Genomic DNA, 24,085 nt, shown 5'->3' with positions numbered 1-24,085 from the left:
ACCCAGAAAAGGCTAGAAATTTGAGGGCAGACCCAAGGGTATAAAATTCAATTAACTAATTTAAAATACTTTTAAAACAATATTGTAGTGTATCTAAAAACATAAAATTCCTCAGAAACCACTTAGAATAAGGACACCAAAGGAGAGGGGCATAGCACTGAAAGGGAGAAGCCAAAGGAAAGTGAGAAAATCTAGAATTGTATGGGCCTGTACCACTGTAAACACCTTTACTATTTTCTATTAACGTGAGAGTCAGAGGGCTGGAGACATGGCTCTGCAGTTAAGAGCACCTGCTGGTTTTGCAGAGGACCGGAGTTCAGTTCCAAGCATCCACATGAGGCAGCTCCAAAAGATTACACACCCTCTCCTGGCCTCCACTGACACACACATGCACACGAGAACAGACTCATGCACACGGCAATAAACAAACCTTTTGAAAAAGAATCAGGTGAAAGAAAATATTTATTAGAAGCAACTTTTATTAAAGCATTTTCATGCCCGGACTAGACAAAGGCAGGAGGACACATCATGATTGTTCCTGTGAAAGAGGTGAACAAAGAACAGGATGAAAGGGCTTATCCTAAGGAGATATTGATAAGGTGGGACTGAAAGCAAATCCATCACTTTCGGGCTACGTGCATATGGTACATGTGAAATATGAACTGTTTTCATCAGCGAGGCTGAGTGTGCAGTTAGCAAAGTGCTTGCTGCGTCAGCCAGGGAAGGTGTTCAATCCCAGAGCCCAGGTGAGAAACCATGCACACCACCACACCTATAATCGCAGTGCGAGGGAGGAGGAGAAAGGCAGGTCCCTGGGGCTCGGCGGCCATTCAGCAGAGTCTACTTGGCAAGCCCCAGGTCAACAGGAGACATGTCTCAAAAAACAAAAGCTGTCTGTCTCCTGAGAAAAAGGCTGGCACCCAAACTGATCTCTTCATTAAAACAATCTCAAGATCTTTCAGGAATGTTCTAGTAAATAAAGATGAGCACTATCACTTGTTCTCAAGCAGGCTTCTGTATCTACAGTCTAAGAGATAACAAAATTGTTCGATGATGGTAGTGAAATTATTAATAAATAAACTAAGAAAGAGCCTAGATTTGGAGATAACCTACCTGGTTATACCGTCCTGATTGTAGTCCCTATATAGAAAATATGTATCTTTTTATCCTCTCCACAGTTTATTGAATATTTCTTGTATACTTTAAGAATAAACAAATAAACATGCCACTCAGAGATCCCTGAGTCAGTTATCATGCTGGACTCCAGGACCATACAACTTATGTTCTCACTGTAGCAGGATCCCCAGGTGATGTGTATGTGTTACAGCTTGAGAAGCTAGCCCAAGTGAAATCAAATTCAACCACTTTTTTTTTTTTTTTTGCTAAATTTACAGTCTTCCTATAAGACAATGCACAAAGACCACACAGCAGCCTCCCCGATGCACTGTTTAAACTAGGGGCAGCTCTGTTCCCATGTGGCACTGCTTGGGAACAACGGTCACAGACGTGCAGGGAAGGAAGGATGGTGGTACAGCATTTAGCAGGTATAAGTCAGGAATGATGCTACATATTCTACAAAATGGCAAAAGAGAAAGGGCTTGAAAAACAAGGAATACCAACATTAAATCTACGATTTCCTGGCAAAAACAACATATTATTAAATAAATGTATATCCTAAATACTTCACGGCAATATACTCAAAGTAGTTGCTCAGTTTTACCCAAGAGTTTGCAATCAGCATTGACAAGCAAGAGTTAATACAACAAAAACAACAAACACACATGCTGAAATAGTTCACAGGGATGCAGGCTAAATTATCAAAGTGTGCTCTCGGGGCTGGAGTGACAGCTGAGCACAGCAGTGAGGAGACAACGCTGCTCACACAAAGGAGCCAAGTTCAGTCCCCAATACATCAGACTGTTCACAATCACTTCTAACTCCAGATCCAGGGATCTAGCACCTTCAGTCAGCACCAGCGTTTTCATGTGCATGCAATCTCTCTCTCTCTCACACACACACACACACACACACACACACACACACACACACACACACACATACACACACACTTTAATTTTTAAAATAATTTACTTTTTAAGAAAAAGTAAAACTAAAAGAAGTTTTTTTTTCAAATAAAAACTGCATGATATATAGTTTATTTAATTCATTTTTCTCTTGTAACACGAGATTCTAAATGATGAAATTTAGGGCACTTCAAGACGAGGACTCACTAGGTTGAACTGCTTCCGTAAAAGAAGACCTTACTTAATAAAGACAAAAAAATTAAGGTGGCAGGGAAATATTGCATGTGTTATCAAAATGCTAAGAAGGAACCATTTCTCTTCTTCAGAGAAAGAATTAAGACACATAATGTAGAGGGTAGTACACATACACAAGAAAAACTATAAATACACAGAAAATGAGGAATGGGCTTAGAGGTAAGCACGTTTTTTGATATGATAAACCTATTTCTGGAGTAAGCACTGTTTTGGACAGGCAACAAAGAGAGCCCTGGAGTTACATACAGTCTTCAACTTGACAATAATAGCACATGATCCCACACTTACAAGGCTCTAAGGAACAAGTGGGTAAGCAGCCTACACCACAGTCAATCAATCACCACATTTCATTCTTTCTTGCTGTTGGGGGCGGGTAATCAAGGGAGGGCAAGCTATGTGTTCTCCCTACTTGACTTGCCTTTAAGCTGCACAAACCCGATACTTTGCTATGAATTTTATACCAAGACATGGAAGTGATGGTAGACACAGGCTGAAGGAGTTCATACCATTTATTCATTCCTGTTCACCTAAATCTGTGAAACAAAGAAGGGTTCCACCCAAGACAGGGGGAAGACATGCTATGAATATTGAGTTTCAAGAAGTGCAGTCACTAATCCTTTTTTTTTTGGGGGGGAGGGGGTTTTCAAGACAGGGTTTCTCTGTGTAGATTTGTAGCCTGTCCTGGAACTCACAGAGATCCACTTGCCTCTACTGGGATTAAAGGCGTGCACCACCACCGCCTGGCTCATGTGATCTTTCTTAAATACAGCATTTGTAATACATGAAACACTTTGTACATTCCTGACACCTAAGCACCTCCACTACACAAAGTCAGCCACCTAGAGGACCAGCACAGCCATGAAGAGGCTGCACACAGACCCAAGGACACGGGCGCAAACGCTCACTTCCATTTCTCAGTTACCTTGAGGGGCCCTCAATTCTCCCACTGTTGCGATGCCTACTCTCTGCTCTTCGGCGGGCTAAGGCAGGAAGAGAAGGTGAGTCAACTAGGTGAGATGCAAGGGCAGGGAAAACAGCAGTGCCGGGTCACACTCCAGGCTGCTGTCTTTCTCTTTCACTATGATCTTATTTCACACTCCTGCTCATAGTTAACACCAAGATATGACCATTTCCTTTATGTGTGCGGAGACGTGATGTTCTAGTAGGCCTCCCCTCATCAGGACATCACATCATCTTCTAAAGACAAGATAAGACTGTTCAGATATTAGACCATCAAAGTAATGTCTTTGTCATCTTGTCTATTTTTTCTTCCTTTTAATAATAAGTATTTCTCACATAACGTACCCTGATTACGCTTTTCCCTCCCTCTACTCCTCCAAGTTCTGCCCCATCCCGACCCACTCTCTTTCTGTCTCTCAGTGTAAAACAAACAGGCTTCTAGGGGATAACAGGACAACAAAATAAAATACAATAAGATTTCTTTAAAAAACTATCACATAGGAGTCAGACAAGACAAACAAAGAGAAGGAAAAGAGCCCAAGAGAAGGCACAAGAGTCAGAGATCCACTCATTCATGTACTCAGGAATCTTATAAAAACACTAAACTGGAAGCCATATTACACACACACACACACACACACACACACACACACACACACACACACACACACAAACATATGCCAAGGTCCTGATCCTGATGGAGACCTGTGCAGGCCCTGTGTATGCTGCCTCAGTCTCTGTGAGTTCATATGAGCATTAATAAGGCTTATTTAGAAGACCTTTTGTTCTTCACGTCCTCATCACCTCTGGCTCTTATGCTGTTCCACCTCCTCTTCAGTTGGGATCCCTGAGCTCTTAAGGGCCCTCCCTTGATGGACACATCCAATTTATGGCTGAGTATTCCAAGGTGTCTGTCTGTCTGTCTGTCTGTCTCTCTCTCTCTCTCTCTCTCTCTCTCTCTCTCTGTGTGTGTGTGTGTGTGTGTGTGTGTGTGTGTGTGTGTGTAAGAGAGAGAGAGAGAGAGAGACAGAGACAGAGACAGAGACAGAGAGATGCCTGGCTGTGAGTCTCTATTTGTTCCCATTTGCTGCAGGAGGAAGCTTCTCTGATGGTGGCTGAACAAGGCACTGATCTAGGAGTATAGCAGAACGTCATTAGGAATCATTTTATCACTATATTTCTTTTCTTTCTTTTTTTTTAGACCAGTATTATTTAGTTTTCTCCTAGGTCCCTGGGCTATCTAGCCTCAGGTTCTTGTCATCAAAGTGGTGTTGGTATGGGCTCCATCTCATGGAGTGGGCCTTAAGTCAGATCAGATATTGGTTGGTTACTCCCACAAGCTTCGTGCCACCACTGCCCTAGCATATCTCAGGCAGGACACCACTGCAGATAAAAGGGTTGTGGCTTGGTTGGTGTTTACATTTCTCCTTTGGTAGCATGTGGAATACTTCCTGTACCAAAGGCACTAGAACATAGCAGTGAAGGCTCTGTGTAGGCAACAGCTGGACTTCTCCATGTTCAATGCTTCTTGTACCTTTAGGTTAGGGAATTTTCTTCTATGATTTTGTTGGAAATATTTTCTGTGCCTTTGACCTGGGTTTCTTCTTCCTCTATTTCTATTATTCTTAGATTTTGTCTTTTCATAATGTCCCAGATTTCCTGGATGTTTTGTGCCAGTAGTTTTTAAGATTTAACATTTTCTTTGAATGATGTATCTATTTCTTCTATTACGTCTTCAATATCTAGAATTCTCTCTTCCATCACCTGTATTCTGTTGGTGACGCTTGCCTCTGAGATTCCTGTTCAAGTTCCTAAATTTTTCATTTCCAGATTTCCCTCAGTTTGGATTTCCTTTATTGATTATATTTCTACTTTCAGGTCTTGAATTGTCTTATTCATTTTCTTCTGCTCTTTGTGGTTCCATAGATTTCTTTAAGGGATTTAGTTCCTCTTTAAGGACTTCTATCATATTCACAAACGCTATTTTAAAGTCTTTTCCTTATGCTTCAGCTATGTAGAAGTATTTAGGGGCTGCTGTGGTAGGGCTCTAGTGGAGACATATTATCCTGACTGTTATTTATTGTGCTTTTAACTGTCATGTAGGAATGTGGGGGTGGGGATACTGTAATTCTAGGTGCTTCTATCTGGTCCTGTCTTTGCTGTGTGGATGTTTTGTTCCTTGGCTTCTGTTTCCTCTCTGGTTCTTAAGAGTGTGGTGGTTGTGTGTTGCCTGGTAGGAAATGCTTTTAGGGTCCTGATAGGTGAGGCCACTGGGGGTTCTAGGTAAAATGTGTTTCTGGGTATTGAGAGCTGACACTTCATTCAGAATGCAGATAGGATGTGGGGGTTAAGGGGACCCACGGGAAGGAAGAAAGCAGGGTGTTACATCAAGATTTGCTTAGTCCCCTGGGACTGGTGACAAGAGTGTGAGGAGAGGCCACGGCAGAAGGTCTGCTATTGTTCTGGACATTAGACTAGGAGATTGGACACGGAGGAATGGAGGAAAAGATGAGGATCTGCAGTTAGCCAGCTTGCTTCCCAGCCTGGAATGGCCTGTGGTTTCCCAGGAAGACCTTAACTGCTTGCTGGATTTGGGGGCTGGGGTAAAGCCATTAGTAGTGGGAGGGAGGTTAGATTTGTATGATGGACTAGAGAGAAGGGAAGGTCGGTCGTATAGGGAGGCCTCAGCAGGTGGTCTGCTACAAAGCTAGGAATGAGACCTGGGGATTAGACTTGGAGGGGGAGGTAAAGATCTGTAATTAGCCCGTTTCCTGGGTCAGAGTTGTGACCTTGTCTATATCTTAGGCAACAGATAATCCTGCCTTTTGGTCTCAATATGGAATTGACTTTACTTTTCACAGATGCCTTCCTAGATATTGTTGCATATTTTGAAGTTGATCATTGATCCTCCCTACAGAAAGGCTACACACTCTTGAGCTAGCTATACCCACAGATGTATCCCATATAATATAAAAACATTTAAATGTTTAAGGGCTTTAAAGCTGTTGTCAATAATGTTTTTACAAATTATATTAGGATGAAATGTGCCTGGTGTGAGCCTTTGGTATATTAACATAGGCCAAAGGAAAAGAAGACATCTCCTCCACCAGCAGGTCTCAGACCACTCGATGCCCAAACAGACATTTACCTGTGACCACTGCAGACCTGCCAAGTATGTGGGGAAGGACCAAGCAAATCACAGATACTCATTCTCATTCCATTACCAAGCCTACTTAATTCAAGCCAACCCCTCCCAGTCAAGTCAAAGGGACGGTCCAGGAAGGCATTGTCTGCGATTGTGAGCAGAGTCTCTGCACCTACAGGAACTTAGAGCAGATACTTTTTCTGCTATGGGGGTGAGAGTTTCAACAACCAGACATAATACAACTCACACATTCATGTAAGTCCCAAGACACCAGGAAAATTACTTTACACAGTATCCACAGAGAAGGGAATTAATTGTGTCTGTCATGAAATCATTTCGGAGGGAAAAATGCTACTGTTCTATTTATACTGACCTCTATAACCTAAAAGGAAAAGAATTTGGCTCTCATTAAATCATTTCAGGAAAATTCTACTTCACTACATAATTATACATCATGCACTTCAACTCTCTCTCCTTCAAAATTGCATCTACAACTTCAAAATAATCCCACAAATAAACAAGTGTCTGCTATGAATACTGCACCATTGTAGCTAAGAGGATGGTAACTGAAGACACCAAATTAAAGCCATAAATACACATCAGTATGTGATGATGTTGTGTTCCCCAATATATTGTGCACCCTAATAAACTTATCTGGGGTCAGAGAACAGAACAGCCACTAGATAGACATAGATGCCATAAAATGGTGGCACTCACACCTTTAATCCTAGCATTCTAGAGGCAGAGAGCCATCCAGATTTCTGTGAGTTCAAAGCCACACTGGAAACAGCCAGGCATGGTGACACACACCTTTAATCCCAGCACTTGAGATCTCATGTCTTGCTTGGGAAAAACACATGCCTTTAATCCCAGGAAGTGATGGCAGGAAGCAGAAAGGTATATAAGGCATGAGGACTGGGAACTAGAGATCTGTTAAGACCTTAAGCTTTTAGGAGCAGTTCAGCTGAGATCTATTTGGATGAGGACACAGAGATTTCTAGTTTGAAGAAACAAGATCAGCTGAGGAACTGGCAAGGTGAAGTCGGCTGTGGCTTGTTCTGTTTCTCTGATCTTTCAGTGTTCACCCCAATACCTGGCTTCACATTTGTTTTTATTAATAAGACCGTTTAAGACTCATGCTACATCAGTATGAATTCACTCAAGCTCTGTGAAACTGGCTTTTAGACAAAACTTCATCTAACTGAAGGGACAAGTTATTGATTAGACTTTGTCTTGGAAAACAATGAAAAACTGGAAAATATGCTCATTGTCACTAATCACTTGCTATCAACTACAGCTTGGATGTTGAATGTCCCTAAAAGGCCATGTGTTCAAGACGTGTCCCCAGAGTGATGCTACTGGAAGGTGGTGGATAAAGGCTGAAGTTATGTCAAGGTCTTTAAGCCAGCAAAGGCCCCATCCTTGAAGGAGACCACGTGATTCTAGTCTCTTTCTCTCCCCTCCTTTGCCTAGTCATAGGTCCAAATCAACAGGCCAAACAACCATAACCTGGAACCTCCCAAACTATAAGCCAAAGAGACTCTATTCTTATCGAAATAAGAATATTTCAGGTATTTTTATAGTAACAGAAACTTTACTAACAAAATATGAAACCATAATATATGTGTAAGTACATGAGAGTCCAAGATGACAGCAAACTCATTTGCAGAGCTGAGCACGCACAGCAGCGGCTTGAGGGGGAAGAGTTAATAAAAGATTGATTCCATGAAGGAAGTAACTTCAGGTAATTTTCTTGCACAGAAGGTTTATACACTGGCAGGATCAAGTAACAAGACGTGTTTCTAGTTTTGCCATAAGACACATGAAAGGAAAATACACAGGAAAAAAAAAGATATTCCTTTGAAGGAAGTAATACACAACTGGTCCTATTGTATTTTTTTATATGGAATACCACTGAATTTCAAATTCCATGGTTACAATCCCCCCCTCTCACATTTCCTTATTTTACTGGCACAGTCTGCCACTCACTGTGTACAAAACATGCTGCCAGGCACCAGCAACATAAACAAGATACATCTGTAACCTAAGAAACACACCGTCCTCCCCAATCTCCCTTTCCCACACTTATGGATTAGATGCAAGTACAGATGAGAGCTGTAATTCATGTCTGATGTTCCAAGATTGCATATTTGTTTATCTCACAATTATCTCAACTACTTAATGCCCTAAATATTAGGCTAGTAACGTGAAGATTAAGAACATTCTCTGTCTTCTGAAGGAGACACAACAGCCAGAGATGAGCCTTGTGACAGGAGAAAGGCACAGAACATGAACACACACACACACACACACACACACACACACACACACACACAGAAGGAACCCCACATTCCACCCACCACAGCTCAGTGTGGGACAGTAAAACTTCTTAAAGAAAATGGCATCCAACTGAAAGCTCAATAATGAAGAGAAGCCTGCCAGCTATGAAGGTGGCAATCGATTTTCTACACAAATAGAAGTCTGTGTGAAGATCGACTGGATGGAGGAAAAACACAAAACAAGCAAACAAACAGACTAAAAAGAAGTAGACGGACCCTGGCAGCACAGCAGAGGTGGAGGAAGCGGAGAATCAGGCCAAGGGGGACTCCCAGCAGCTGGAGGTCAATGAGTCAGGAGTCTTGCCTGAGGATGAGGGCAGAAACCTGAGAGGCTTCCAGCAGGTCTAGATGATTCTCAGGCACACAATGAAAATGTGTGCCCTGTGACCATGAGATAACCTTCTGAATAAATCTACCCTTTGCTGTCCTACATCAAAGCTTTCCCATTGATGAAAAATAGACAGGGCAACACAAATTTCTGGTGCTAACATAGCACAGTGCAGCTCAATATCTACATACTATGAGCCATAAAAAGTCAGTCAGTCTGACTTTTCTTTATTTGTATAAAGACTGTGTGTGTGTGTGTGTGTGTGTGTGTGTGTGTGTGTGTGTGTGTGTGTGTACATGAAGGACAGAGTTGCAGAATCAGTTCTTGGCTTCATCATGTAGGTTTCAGGGATCAGGTCAGTAGATTTGGCAGCAAGTATCCTTACCACAGAACCATCTCACTAGCTCTAACTTTGACTTTTAGATTTTTAATTAAAGCATAATTACATCACCTCCCCCAATTCCGTATGCTCATCCCTCCTCTCCTTTATCCACTCTCGCTATGTATACATAAAAATGATGAACACAAATATGTCCTACTGAGTCCTGTATTTTTCAAAGTAAACTGTAATTAAGATTAACTATACATTTTATTTAATGAAATATTTCTTTTAAATGTGCCATTTCAAGAAGTTTTATAAAAATGGTGACATTTTACTTCCTTTTTCATTCTGTCTGCTCCTACAGAGCACCCTCAGGATGCGCGGTTGACATTTAAAATCCTAAGAAGCCAGCCTGACCGTGGTGGCACACACCTTTCATCCCAGTGTTAGGACTCTGCCCCCACTCCAGCTGCATGGCCACACATGCGCAGTTCAGCAGCTAAGCAAGTGGTCTGGGGTCTTGCGTCTTACATCATCAGTGCGTGCTGGTGATTACGTGCACGAGGTGTGGTCACCCAATCAGCATCGGCGAATGTGTGGCGTGGCTCCATAAGCCCACCTGCACCTTAAAAATCCTGACACAGACTCCTCTCCCTCTCTGTTCTCGCCTGCCCCCACCAGCTCTATCTTTCTCTCTCTCTGCACACACACTGCTGCTTCCCCAGGCCTGGTTCTCCCCCCGCCCCCCCCCCCCCGTCCCCCCCCCCCGTCCCCCTCCCCTCCCCAATAAAGCTCTGATACTGGGTTTTGTCGTGCGTGGCTCGTGCCTCATAACCTTTCCACATGGTAACTAGCATCGCGTATCATTTTTTAAACCAGCACTTGGGAGGTAGAGGCAAGCAGACCTCTGTGAGTTCAAGGCCAGCCTGAGCTACAGAGTTGAGTTCCAGGAAAGGCTCCAAAGCTACACAGAGAAACCCTGTCTCAAAAAAAAAAAAAAAAAAAAAGGAATTGTGGATAAAATATACTGTTTTCATAGTTACTACTTTTCAAGCCTATATTCAAATTATTCAAATTAGTATTTCCTCAGACTTCAGAAGAAAGCATTATGTGGGAGGAAAATGCTACTCTCTGTGCTAATGAGAACTCATCACATGCTCAGTTACTCTTTCCAATTGAACATTGAAGGAAGATAAAAACTCCACAAGAGGGGGTAAATGGTTCAAAATCTTGGTGGGTTTCACTATATTCATGCTCCTCCACTTTATTAGCTATTAGTCACAAATGACTTGAAGGCTAGAAATTGTCCTTTAAGTAACTAGTCTGCTTCTCTATCCAGATCTTTGCCTCCGGAAGTTACAAGATGGCCAATTCAACCACCACAGAACCCCCAAACCAGCCCTGCTCACGGAACACCCTTATCACGCAGCAGATCATTCCTGTGTTGTACTTTGTGGTCTTCATCACAGGGATCCTCCTCAATGGAGTATCAGGATGGGTATTCTTTTATGTGCCCAGCTCTAAGAGTTTTATCATCTATCTCAAGAACATAGTTGTGGCTGACTTTCTGATGGGCCTGACTTTCCCTTTCAAAGTCCTTGGTGACTCAGGCCTCGGTCCCTGGCAGGTGAACGTGTTTGTATGTAGGGTCTCTGCCGTGATCTTCTATGTTAATATGTATGTTAGCATCGTGTTCTTTGGGCTCATCAGCTTTGACAGGTATTATAAAATTGTAAAGCCCCTTTTGACTTCTATTGTCCAGTCAGTGAACTATAGCAAACTGCTCTCCGTGGTTGTGTGGATGCTCATGCTTCTCCTCGCTGTCCCAAACATCATCCTGACAAACCAGAGTGTCAAGGAGATTACGAAAGTACAGTGTATGGAACTCAAAAATGAGCTGGGACGGAAGTGGCACAAAGCATCTAACTATGTCTTCGTGAGCATTTTCTGGGTTGTGTTTCTTCTACTAATCATCTTCTACACCGCCATAACGAGGAAAATCTTCAAGTCTCACCTCAAGTCCAGAAAGAATTCCATCTCAGTCAAAAGGAAGTCTAGCCGCAATATATTCAGCATCGTGCTTGTATTTGTGGTCTGCTTTGTACCTTACCACATTGCCAGAATCCCTTACACCAAGAGTCAGACGGAGGCTCATTACAGCTGCCAGTCAAAGGAAACCCTGCTCTACGTGAAGGAATTCACTCTGCTGCTCTCTGCTGCAAATGTGTGTCTGGACCCCGTTATTTATTTCTTCTTATGTCAGCCATTTAGAGAAGTCTTAAGTAAGAAGTTACACATCTCATTAAAGGTCCAGAATGACCTAGACACTTCCAAAACCAAGAGGGGAAATACAGTCCACGAAAGCACAGACACTTTGTGAATTCCCATCCCCTTCCAAGTACTGTCCATGTTGTTACCTGATAATTAAGAAGTATAAATAAAATGCATGCTTATGATGATAAGTAACTTATCTATCAGTATTATTCAACAGTAAGAATGAAGTTCAAAATAATTAATGCAATGAAATTCAAAGTTTCCATGTAAAAAGAAAGTCTGTGCATATCACAATCTTTTAGAAATGGAATGAATGGAGGGCTGTCACGTGGTTTCCGGTCTATGAGTTACCAAACTAAACCCTTCTCTGCTATTAATTTGCTTCTTAGAAGACACCCAATCTTTCAGGTGTGCCTCCTAAATATTTTTCTATTAATGCTCATGTCTACTTCATGTTTTACACTCTGTATGTACCAATAAACAAGTGGTCTTCAAAACCATCAGGGATTTTTTTTTTATTAGTAATCAATGTATGAAGGGACACCCCCAGATTTCCTCACAACCGCACACGGGTCAGTATAGTATGCTTAGTCACACTTCAGGGCAAGGGAGGTGGTTACACAGAAAATGGAAACATTCTACTTGTCTCTGACTTTCCCAAACGACTATTCGTAAGCTCTAAGTCCTAGTAAGACTTTAGACCAAATGCAGCCGAAACTAAAACAGAAGGCTTCTGGGCTCTCCTAGGCATCATTTCCCACTTTCCTCAGAGCTCCACGCTTCCAGTGCTCAGTCACGAAACTCTCAAAAAGAACATAGCTCACATGTATGTGAGAGAGGAAGAAAGGCACTAAGTAAAGCTTGGGTCACGTGGGTTCTCTCTCCAACCTCCATGCTCTTCTCCCCACAACATAGAGAACATGGTCCTCGGAAAGTCACTTTCCCCTGTAGGAGCAAGCAATGCCTTTGAAACTACTATGTCACAGCAGACGACTAACAGGAAAGCGAGATGTTTTAGGAAACAACATGTCAGGCAGATGAGATCAGAAACCACAGCAGAGGTGCAATCACTGTGTGCCAGAACTATTATTGGGTGCAGGGAACCAACTGGGCACAGAGGCAGAGCACCGGCAACAGGGGTTAACCTAAGCACGCTTCAGACACCACTGTAGCTAAAGAGGCCACAGGGGACACCACACAGGTGCTTCTGTACATGAAGCTACAACAGAGTGCCTGCCCACAGATGCTCAAATGGCAGAGAAGGCCCCGAGAGCAGTGCCAGAAGACAGGAAAGAGAAAGAGGATGGTGAGCTGAGAGCTTGGGCCTCACCAAGAGTCCAGTCCCTCATTTTTATAGGAACTGTAGAATCACGGGACTTTTACATTGCGAGCCTTAAGTCAGATCAATTACTGGTTGGTCACTCTGACAAGCTTTGTGCCACCACTGCACTGGCCTTTCTTGCAGGCAGTAAGCACACCAGTGTGCCGTTGAAAGGGTTTGTGGCAGGGGTGGTGTTAACACTCCTCTTCTGAGAGCACGCAGAGTACCTTTCTGTACCAAAGACACTGGAACACAGGGGTGAAGGCTCCATGTAGGCACCAGCTCCATCTCTCCATGTTCAGTGAGCTGTGTGGGTGCTGTCTTCAGCAATGAGGCCTTGCTGTCAGTTTGTGGAGAGCAATCCACAGTCTTGGCAACAGTGTGAGTTGTTTTGGGATTGCTGTGGGGCCTTTGGCCAACCACTCAATTACATGTTACCTAATCCTGGTACTAGAAGCTCCATTTGGTGACAAGAAATGGCCAGTGGGGACTCTGTCTCCCCCATTATTTGGCAATTTTGTTTAGAATGCCCCCATGTATGTATATATTTTAGACAGTTTCTACTGTTCCATACTACCCCTCAAAGGCCCCTTAATTTTAGCTTTTTAGCTGTCTCTCCCCATGTTCCCTCCCACAACCCCCTCTCCCACTCATCCCCACCGGATCCCCCCTTCTATTTCCCTTTCTCGACAAGATCTATCTGCTCCCTCTCGTCCCTTACTCTACACATAACCTCTGTGGTTTTATGGATTGTAGCTTGGTTATCATCGACTTAACAGCTAATAGTCACATATAAGCAAATACACAGCATTTTTGTCTTTCTGAGTCAGGGATACCTCACTCGGGATGATTTTTTTTTTCTCGTTCTTCCATTTAGCTGCAAATTTCACGATGGCATTTTTTAAATGGCTGAGTAAATACTCCATTGTGTAAAGCAAATGAAGACACATCCGTGGCTAGAACATGATATGTCAGTAGCCATCCTGCAACATCTAGAATACAGAAATCTAGTAAAGGGTGTTCAAAAACAACCCAGAAGAACCTAAGTCCCCATTCATTAAAATCTCCCTGCTTTCTTTACCTGAATAAAGTTCCCATTTCTGTGCTTAACTAATTCAAGCACCTATGCCAACATGTCTTAAAGTGTTTTTTTTTTTTTTTGAAAGGAATATCTGGAGCAGGAATCAAAAAACATATCACAGAACATTCATAATGAAATATACCAAAATCACACAGGGTCCACTGAGGGATGTGAACCAAGAAGATGTTCCATAAAATGTTCCCAGTAGCATTCATCTGCTGGGTTATCTCCTCCGCCTCCACCCTCTTTTCCTAGCAACAAAAGGAAACATTTTCTTTTGAGAAAGCCACTTTTTATGTTGTGAGCCATATAGCTAGCAGAGGTGAATTAGCACTAGGCAATTAAGTAGCTAGTCTGAATCCAGCAGTCACAAATGGAGATGGAACAAGATCCAAACTGACCCAGAGAAAGCAAACCTAAGGTTCATCCTCAAGAAACCTTCTGGAAGGGGATGCTATAAAGATGTGAACTCCAGATGTGCAAGCACTCCAATGAATCAAGGCTCACACCACGGAAGCAGACAAAAACCGGTTCAAATCTAATCCTGGTTTTACAATGAATGCCTATGTCAGCGCCCACCTCGAGCTACACGCACAGCTTTGGCCGCTAGAGTATGTCCACTAGTAAACTTGTTACAAAAACATCTAACATGGTTGTCCAGTGCCAAAAGATCAGCCTTGAAAACATACACACAGATAGCATTTGTAGGGACTGAGCAGGTTCTATTTAGCACTATCTGTGTATATACAAATACATATCAGCATGCAATAACAATTAATGACAAGGCCAGGCAGCATTGGCACACACCTTTAATCCCAGCACTCGGGAGGCAGAGCCAGGAGGATCTCTGTGAGTTCAAGGTCAGCCTGGTCTACAGAGTGAGATCCAGGGCAGGCACCAAAACTACACAGAGAAACCCTGTCTCGGGGAAAAAAAAAAAAACCAGGAAAAAAAATTAGTGACAAAAGACACCATGAATTTGAAGATCAGGGAAAGGTATGTGGCAGTGATTCTCAACCTCCCTAATGTTGCAGCCCTTTAATACAGTTCCTCATGTTGTGCTGACCCCCAGCCATAACATTATTTTTGTTGCTACTTCACAACTGTAATTTTTCTATTCTTATGAATCATAATGTAAATATCTGATATTCAAATAGCTGATATGCAACTCCTGTGAAAGGGCCATGAGACCCTTAAAGGGTCACTACCCACAGATTGAGAAGCATTGGTATATGGGGTTTTGAGGGAAAGGGAAAATGTAATTATAATTTCAAAAATAAGATTAAAGAGATACTATGCAAATTACAAACAGATTATCACACCTTCCCCACTCACAAAAAGAAAACAATGGCATGGGTTTTCTTTCAGGTGAGCATATATTTGGACATCTGTTTGTTACTACGACCGTGTGACTGTGTAATCATTAATGAAAAGTCATTATTTCCCTCGGGTCAGCTATTGGCTGCTAGAGTCCAATGGCATGTGGATTACAATTTTACAAAAGTACAGCCCTGCAAAAGAACCATTAAAAAAAAAAAAAAAACCAACTTGCTAAGCCAACACACAGTACACACTGTAATCTAAACACTCAGAAAGTGAAGAAGGCAGGGTGATCAGAATTTCAAGGCCAGCCTCTGCTCTGGGTTTGGGGAGAGACCATGCCTAAAAGAAATAAAAGAATAAAGTTGAAGGTGATAGAAAACACTGGAAGCTATTGTCTGGATTCTGCATACAGATGCACACTCACCACTCACACTTACAAAAACAAACAACTGACAGATCTAGGTAGGAACCAAAAACTCTTTGGGTGTTTTATTCTTTCTTCTTCTGTGGCTATGTGTATATGTACTCTCTACATGTGATTGTCTTTGGACATTGTCTGTATGATACCAACCTGGCTTATAAGTGAGCGGTCACCTAAATTAAAAGTATCAAATTAGCCCCAAATCCTTTAACTTCAGGGTGTAACTGAAATTTTAATCGGTTCCCACAGGTTAAGTCTGCCACCAGCCCCAGTGTGCCAAGTAAAGAGATAATGATAATGAAGGACAGGTCTAAGGGCTCCAGGTATGTCTTTGAGATACCCACACAGCTGTTGGTATAAAATACATTTCTGCTGAAGAAAGTTGAAGAAAAAAAAATGCTTGAAGATGAGAAAGAATTTTAGATGGTAGTTTTATTCCAAAAGATTTTGCAAAATAGAAATAAAAAGCAGTAAGACAAAACCAGAAAATGTAAGCATGCTACAAAAGATCCAAGCAGCAAGAAAACGTATAGACAGCACATGTAACGACAGCATGATTAGGTTCGCTGTCATTAACATTTACTCAGGTTTCTCTTACAGTCAGACTACTGCTTAGATGCTTATTTCCCATCAGGCTGCTCCAGACATGAGGAGGCAGCAGTTCACCGTTCCTTTACAGACTAGGGCAATAAGGCTTTAGTCATTTTTATTCCTAAACACAGGCAAAGCCCCATTTCTTAGAACCCCACCGAGGGCAGTTTTTCCAGTGTCCTGGTTCCCCATAAGTGTGCAAACGTTGCCCCTTTAGAACCATCTCTTTGGCGCAGGGTTTCTATGAAATAGCAGGTTGTTATCTGAATAGAAAATTCATTCTTCCTGAGTTAAGGTTACCAACTGGGCCTGTGCTTGTGACCCTCATCGTTTCCCCTTGACCTTTTGGACTATCTCTGTTTTATATCTGTTGTAGAGAACCCTAAAAGGCAAATTTAAAAGCTGAAGATAAGACCCTGTTGCTGAAGACACCACATACTTGGGATACAGAACTTGGAATGATCGGCTAGAACTGACCTTCTGGAAGCCTCCTTCCCAAAGGCTGGCTCTCATATCGTCAGAGGAGGTAATCCAGTCCTTCCTAGCTGTAAAGCTCACAAACCACAATAATGACTGGACCAGCAAGATATCTATAACAGTGCACTACTGATATTTTTATCTTAGAGAAAAACAACAGCTGTCTAAACATAAGACCCTCTTAATAAGGAAGGAATTTATGCTGCTATTGTAAACCTAGCCAGCAACTGCCCATGGCTGGAGAGGTCATACAGCCTAATGGAAAACCTACCATCACTTCCCTACACTAATGAAATTTCTAACTGCATTCTAAATACTTATCCCTAAACGCAAAGATAAATACAGTTCTTAGCCCACTGTCAAAGAAGCTATTTCCTTGCTTACTTTTTTTTCAACAGACAGAGGCTACTACACAGATCCACAGCTGATGAAAATGCAAAGGATAAGTGTCTGTGGCATGCCCAGCCACACCTCAGACGTCTCAATGAACACCTTGGAAGGACTATAGGAGCCTCAGGACCAGGATGCCTGCAGCTAAATAGTGCCCCCAAATATGACAGGAGACAGATACCTAGGAACTCTAAACAGTATGGTTGTTTAAATAAGACCAACGTAATTAACAGCACCAGCTGACATGCAAGTGTGGATAAGGGAAATCCACAAGGTCCCACCCCAATATGAAGACCTACAGGTTCAATGGCCACTGAGAGAGAGAATCACTTTTGTCCAGGGACATGCTCCCACACAAATTGTCCAATTCCAAGTGATTAGACATGGACACACAGGCAAGGCCAGACTCAGTAGGTTGTATATACGTATGTATACATGTGCAACAATAATTTAAAAATAAGAGGCTGTGACTTTGAAAGGGAGGAAGGACATAACAGGAGTTAGGGAAAGGACAGAAATGATAGAGAGGACTCGTATATACATTTATCAAAATTTTTAATTTAAAAATACTATTATCTGGCAATTGTGTTGAATAATTTTTTAAATGATGCTATGGATAGCAGCAGAGACCACAAATCAATCTGTGGGGGAAATTAGCATTTTATACATCTAAAATATACATGAAAACAACTAAAATATCATTTCTTAAATAAAAGTGTTGCCATGACCAAGATAAGGGGAAAATACCTTTACCTCATTTCTTCCCACTCGGGTTTTTGAAACAGTGGGTTGGTTAGTGATGACATGCATTTTCCTGGAACATTAACAAAATATAATCTGAAAAATATTTAGCCTTGATGAGACAGGAGGAGCTTCAGGTGACTGAAATGAAACTCGTGCATTAGAAACTTAATATCTAGAGTTCCAGAAGGAGGAAGAGCAGAACACAGAGGCTATGAAGGGGAAAACTGAAAGGGAAGGGATGTGGGGGTACATAAACAAAACCGAGAGAGGGAAGGAAGGGGGAGTGATACGTAACACTAAGAATGTTTCCTTAAAGTCACAGGCAAACATTATTTTATGTCCAATATATACTATACATCAATGTGCATGTATATATACCTAAACACTCATACAGTTTGAATGAAGTTACAGCACTTGGGGTGATAATGGCTCCCCCAAGAGCCATAGACTATCTAACAAAAACTGCAGCACCAGGCAAGAACTTGCCGTCTAATCGTTTGTTAGGGGGACAGAAATACCCAAAACAATACAGGTTATTGCTTTCGCCCTTGGTTGTCTCCCAGAACTTGAACATCAGACCCTACTGCTGAAGACACCACACACTTAAGAAACAGGAACTGGAGGACTGAGCTGGCACTGACCCGGAAGCCTCCCTGGATTCTCAAGTATGTTAAGTTGCTGTGCAAGCTGCCAAGGGATAAGAGCAATCAATAGTCCTCCTCGGCTGTGATACCTACAAACTGCAACTTGGCCAGCGAGGCAAGATATCCCCAAGGGTGAAATAGTGGCACTTAGATCTTAGAGATGTTTGAACAAAGCTTTCTAAAGGGATTTAAGGCTAACTCAATAAGAGAAATCATGCCTGGTACTATAAACCTAGCCAGTTGTGCCGAGGTGGTGAGGCCATGGACTCTAGAGAACCTACTACCACTACTTTTCACAAACCAGTGTAATTCCTAACTGCATTATAAATACTTACCCTTCTGCCCAGAAGTAAGTGCCATTCTCACCCCTCATCAAAGAAGCTTCTTCTTGCAGCAGATGGAGACCTTACTAGAGAAATTGCCAGTCTGTCAAAATGGGAAGAGTTAGTAGACTGTGGGGTGTGCAGCCCCAATTGATCTATCTACACTACAACCCCTAACCTAAGGCTTAGGGGCCATGTCAGAAGAGGAGCTGGAAAGATTATAAGCACCAAAGGACCAGGACATTTTCTGGGAGACAGTGTCTTCAGTATATCACAAGGAAGCTATAGTCACAATGATACCACCAGGTGACACCCCAATATGGATGGAGGAAGTATCACAAGGCCCCATCACCAGATGCAGAAATACAGGCCATTAATGACTGCTTCAAGAGGGAGAATCAGTGTTCTCAAGGGATGAGCCTTCCGATAAATTATCTAATCTGAAGCAATCGGCCCTAAATATATACAGTTACAAGCAACACCAAATGGATTCAGCAGGCTATATTTATATATACATGTGGGTATAAAATAATTATTAAAAGAAGAAGCCGTGCATTTGAGATGACTGCGGGACACAGGAGGAGTCTGAGCAGGGAGCCAGAGGGACTGAAATGATATAGATATAGTACCTGTGTATGAAATATTCAAAATTGAAAAGTTACTGAGGGCAAGAGAGGAAAAAAATATTCTCCAACAACTCAGATAGTCAGAATTTATTCTCAAAATGAGAATGCAGATGGACTGGTAATCCCAAACTCAGAGAGCAGAGGTAAAAGTATCTGGAGATTCAAGCCAGCCTGTCTATGTAATGAGACCATGTCTCAAAACAAAACAAAAAATGAAAAATAAAATCTGGTTTCACTATAACAAAATGAGTTCCTGCCAGGCAATGGTGACACATACTTGTAATCTTAGCAGTGGAGAGGCTCAGGCAGGGGGATTCCTGTGAGTCTGAGGCCACCCTGGGTTTATGTGGGTGATCCTATCTCATAAACACAAAAACCAAACAGATCAGTTCATGCTGCTCCTGGAATGAGGTGCAAGGACAGAGAACCAAGGCACGTTAGCTTGCTCACATTTGGCAACCCAAACATAAACAGTAGTCTTCGAATTTTAACAACAGTTAGTTGCTTGTACTTTTTGGTCATCTAAACCTAAACTAAAGCAGAAGTAAACAGATAAAACACCTACCCAAAATAAAGAAGAACTTCACCAGAAATAGTATGTCCCAATTTTTCTTCATATCTCATTAAAACTACTCATTACCCAATTTGCAACCAAATCCACCTCTAAATTCTCTTCACCTTACACTTATGCCCAGGGAATGAAAGCTCTGATGGAATACCTCAACTTTCTTTCCTGCAAATGTCTCTCCTACAGAGGCCACAGCTTGGCACTTACAAATTAACTGTGCATCAGCATATTTATCACAAGAAAATTTATGTTTATCACAATAAATATATTTATCAAATTATGTATGTTTAGGGCCAGAAGCTCATGGTCACTTCCATAAAAGCCAGACTTGCTCTAACTTCCTATGCTCAAGGCCTTGGCTGTGATCTCCAGCAACTCAGAAAGAAAAAGGGTTGGGAGTCTAGTCTCATGAAAAAAAAACAGAGCTAATCACTAATGAGGCAAAACTTCCCATTCAGACCAGATAGCTTGCTGGTCATGCTATTACCTCAAGAGCTGGGCTCCATTCAGACACAAGTTAACATGTTCTCATTGCAGGGGAATAGTTAATTATGCAACATAAGGTATAACTTGCTAAATGCATGCCTCAATTCATCAAGCTGTTTAAGTGAAGCTGAGAAATACTTTCTGTTTTAGCCTCATAACTTGGAAAATAGATGAAATACATTCTTTAACTTTTTTTAATGCACTATTAAAATAATGTGTGTATGCCAGTGTGGAAACATAGGTCTCATGGTGCACATGTGCTGGTCAGCGAATGAGTTATGGAGTGGGTCTCGCCTTCTACCTTTACACAGGTTCTAGGGATTGAACTTGGGGTGTCAGACATGTGTGGCAAGCACTGTAACCTGCTGAGTCAGCTCCCTGTTTTATGTGTGATACATTCATGAAGGAAAAACTCTGAAGTCAGATGCACAATAACGTTTAGATAAATACAGAAAAAGTTAATTACATAAACCAAAGAAAAAAGGAAAATAGCAGTTATCTCTCTGTTGTTCCAATAATGCTATTTTTTTCTTTCAAGAATTTTCTAAAATGGAGCTGGCAAGATGGCTCAAGGGCTCTCAAGGCCCTTGCCACCATACCTGACAACTTGAGTACAATCCTGCATGGTAGAAATTCTTAAAGTCTTATATATCTGCACAAACATGCTATATGACACATGGGTACATGCATCACACAAAATAATAAATGTAGAAAAATATTTTTCTGGTATGAACAACAACAACAAAGTCAACTATGACACATCAGATTCAATTTTGTTCATTTAAGATGGTCTCACTAGACAGCCTAGCCTGGTCTTCAAGTCACTATAGAGCCCAGGCTGCCTCCAGCTGCCTCTAATTCATGCCTTTAGCCCTCCCTTGGACTCCCCAATGCGGGGATTGCAGTCTACCAGCCAATGTATTGGGCTTTTTTTTTTTTTTTAATTAACAGCTATCTTAGCAAGAATATAAAGTGCAACAATATTATTTAATTGTACCTTTGAAGTGCTGGTGCCCATAACTATACTAAACAAGTATCTGCTTAAATACTTTACTGACTTAAGTCCTAAACTCAACATCATTTTCAAGCCTTTACCACTGATATTTTTTAAACTATCATGAAACAGAACAGTCTGAGGAACTTCTATTAACGAAAGAAAAAGCAGGCAAAGTATTTATAATGGATAAGTGAAAATTACCTTCTCTAACACAGTAACCAACAATTTTGAGTTACTTAAGATAGATAAAATTGTTTTCTTACAAAAGAAAAAAAACTTCCCCAGGAGACTTTCATACAGCTTAAACCATTTGCAAACCACAGTTTCATCTACGTCAATTTGTAACATTTTAAAACCACACAAAAAGGAAAGGAAATTTTTAGTTCAGCAGGCAACCCTGAAAAATGCAACTGCTATCACTGTGGCTAACTAAACAGCCCATGATTCTCTGAAGAGCCGGACCCAGGCCTGCTTGGGCCAAAGAAGACACCGCCAGGTACGTCCTTTTCAATGATTAGCTAATTCAGTTTTTTTCCCATGGGAACCAAAGTCACGATTTTCAGTGTTGAAGCAGAAAAGAACTAAAAGTCATAGGCTGCTGGGAAGCAGGGCAACAACTATTGGGCTCTATTGGACTGTAATTAGACCTGAGCTATGGACTTCTGTCAGCATTTTCTGCCTTCTTTTGGTCTCATCTGTCTTTAAAAAAATTCAAATGAGACTAATTATAGAGGCTTGATTTACTCATTTTTCTAACTAGATTGATAGGGAAAGCCATGGTGTATCTTCCCAACAGGTCCTAACCAGACTTTCCTCAACCAGTCCTACATTAGCAAATTTCAAAGCACATCCACCATGACTCCCATGGGAAATCTAGTTTTCGTTCTGTTTTGCTTTGTTTTATTCCCTAAGCAATGAGCAATCTATGAGAAAGAACCAAGAAGAGATTTAGTTCCCCTGCTTGATTTTGCTGGAATACTGCTGAGTGTGTCTATTTGCACAGATACCATTGCCGCAGTGTTTATCAAGCTCTTAGATTTCAGATCTGAGATAGAAAGCACAGGATATGGTTATAGTACAATTTTGCTCTGATCAACATATGCAAAGTTTTGAGAAACTATTTTTTTCATGGTAATCTAGATACAGTTAAAAAAATGCAAAGCACTCAAGACTCTCTAGCACTACATTGTGACTCTTGGAAGTAAGTTACTCCACTCTGGAATAGATGGTCAGTTCTAATTAGAGAGACTGCCAATCAAGACAAACTATTATAATACTTCTCTTTACCATATGCCTTACCAATAAAATGAGAGCTCGCCATATCATTATTTAAGCCACAGGGCACTTACAGAAACAAGTAACTATTTACTGTCACTATGCAACAGCTGAAATGGCTATAAGGAAGTCAGAAAAGCCTGAGTGACATTCAGACACGAAGAGTCTCCTTCTGGCTCACAGGTCTATAGGCAAGGCTCACAAAGAGGAAGAAGGAGAAAGGCTAAGAGTCCAGAGAATGGTCAGTGTGTACAGATCCTCATCAAGCCCAAATAAGCTACAGAAATCTTGAGTATTCTGCAGTCTCCTCAATTGATTTGAGGACTGAAAAGAAGTCACCAATAAAGAATCCACCCATCACTAAAGTGCCATGATTCTAACATTCTACCAAACACTTACATGTAGAGATAGGTAGGACTTATTCACAGAGAGTGCACACTCAAACAATCTAAAGTGAGACTCGGGGCTAACGGAGATGGAGGTGTAGACCAGTGATAGGTATTATGCTAGGTATGCAAAAGCCTTGAGTTCAAGCCCAGCACTGAAAGCAAAGACAGCCCATCAGGGATATTAAGAGAAAAGTGAGTCATGATAACTTTGACAGTTTACAGAAATTTACATCAAAGACATAAAGTTAGCTTTTATATAAGTACATATAAACATATAAATATGTGTATACATGCAAATGAGGGTGAACACACACACACATAGTAAGATTACACTACAAAACACATGGAATACCTATACTTCTCTTATTACTAGAGTACTTGGGAGGAATGTTAAAACTATGAATTTTACTTAAGCTGTTTTACATGAAAACTGCTAAGAGTATTCCTGCCACATAACCCTCAGGTAAGGATTGGTCCTTTACAGTAACATTAGAATCATCATGGACATGACTGTGGCTTCTGAAACATGATTGAGATAGAATCTTGGCTCTGTAATTGGCCAGCTATCTAAGCAATGGATTTAAGGTTGGTATACCTCAGATTATAGCAACCACACAACAGGACTCATATAACATTTTAAAAAAAATGGATAGTCATCAAACACAAATAGTAAGTTCTTTAAAATTTTCATTAAGATTGGTACAGAATGACAGTATCCATGGACTCTGACTCCTCTGGGGAAAAGGGAAGACCATGTAACCTTTAAGTGACATTTAAGAAAG

The 24,085-nt window shown here is 41.4% G+C and overlaps 3 protein-coding genes across 16 annotated transcripts in view; 2 read left to right on the top strand and 1 right to left on the bottom strand.

Annotated features, from left to right (window-relative positions):
* P2ry14 (purinergic receptor P2Y14) overlaps positions 1-12,150 on the top strand; it is a 49,205-nt gene extending 37,055 nt beyond the window's left edge. For all 3 annotated transcript variants that reach the window (XM_076574127.1, XM_006994653.4, XM_006994652.4), the window contains one exon: positions 10,713-12,150. In XM_076574127.1, coding sequence (XP_076430242.1) covers positions 10,713-11,753 — 1,041 coding nt within the window. In that variant the 3' untranslated portion in view covers positions 11,754-12,150. The remainder of the gene's footprint in view (positions 1-10,712) is intronic.
* The window catches only part of Med12l (mediator complex subunit 12L), a 346,663-nt gene that overhangs the window by 208,317 nt on the left and 114,261 nt on the right, over positions 1-24,085 (bottom strand). The gene's annotated exons all lie outside the window — the stretch shown is intronic.
* The window catches only part of Gpr171 (G protein-coupled receptor 171), a 37,840-nt gene that overhangs the window by 10,420 nt on the left and 3,335 nt on the right, over positions 1-24,085 (top strand). The window contains exon 2 of one of the 2 annotated variants that reach the window (XM_076574128.1): positions 16,761-16,910. The gene's annotated coding sequence lies outside the window, so the exon portion shown is untranslated. Of the gene's footprint in view, positions 1-16,760; positions 16,911-20,895; positions 22,136-24,085 lie in introns of those variants that run through there. The other variant, XM_015988153.3, reaches the window with a different exon arrangement.

This window comes from Peromyscus maniculatus, chromosome 6, assembly GCF_049852395.1.
Source record: "Peromyscus maniculatus bairdii isolate BWxNUB_F1_BW_parent chromosome 6, HU_Pman_BW_mat_3.1, whole genome shotgun sequence".
In the NCBI taxonomy this organism is placed as follows: Eukaryota; Metazoa; Chordata; class Mammalia; order Rodentia; family Cricetidae; genus Peromyscus; species Peromyscus maniculatus.
Note: the sequence above shows the minus strand (reverse complement) of the source record. Positions and strands in the feature narration are given on the sequence as shown.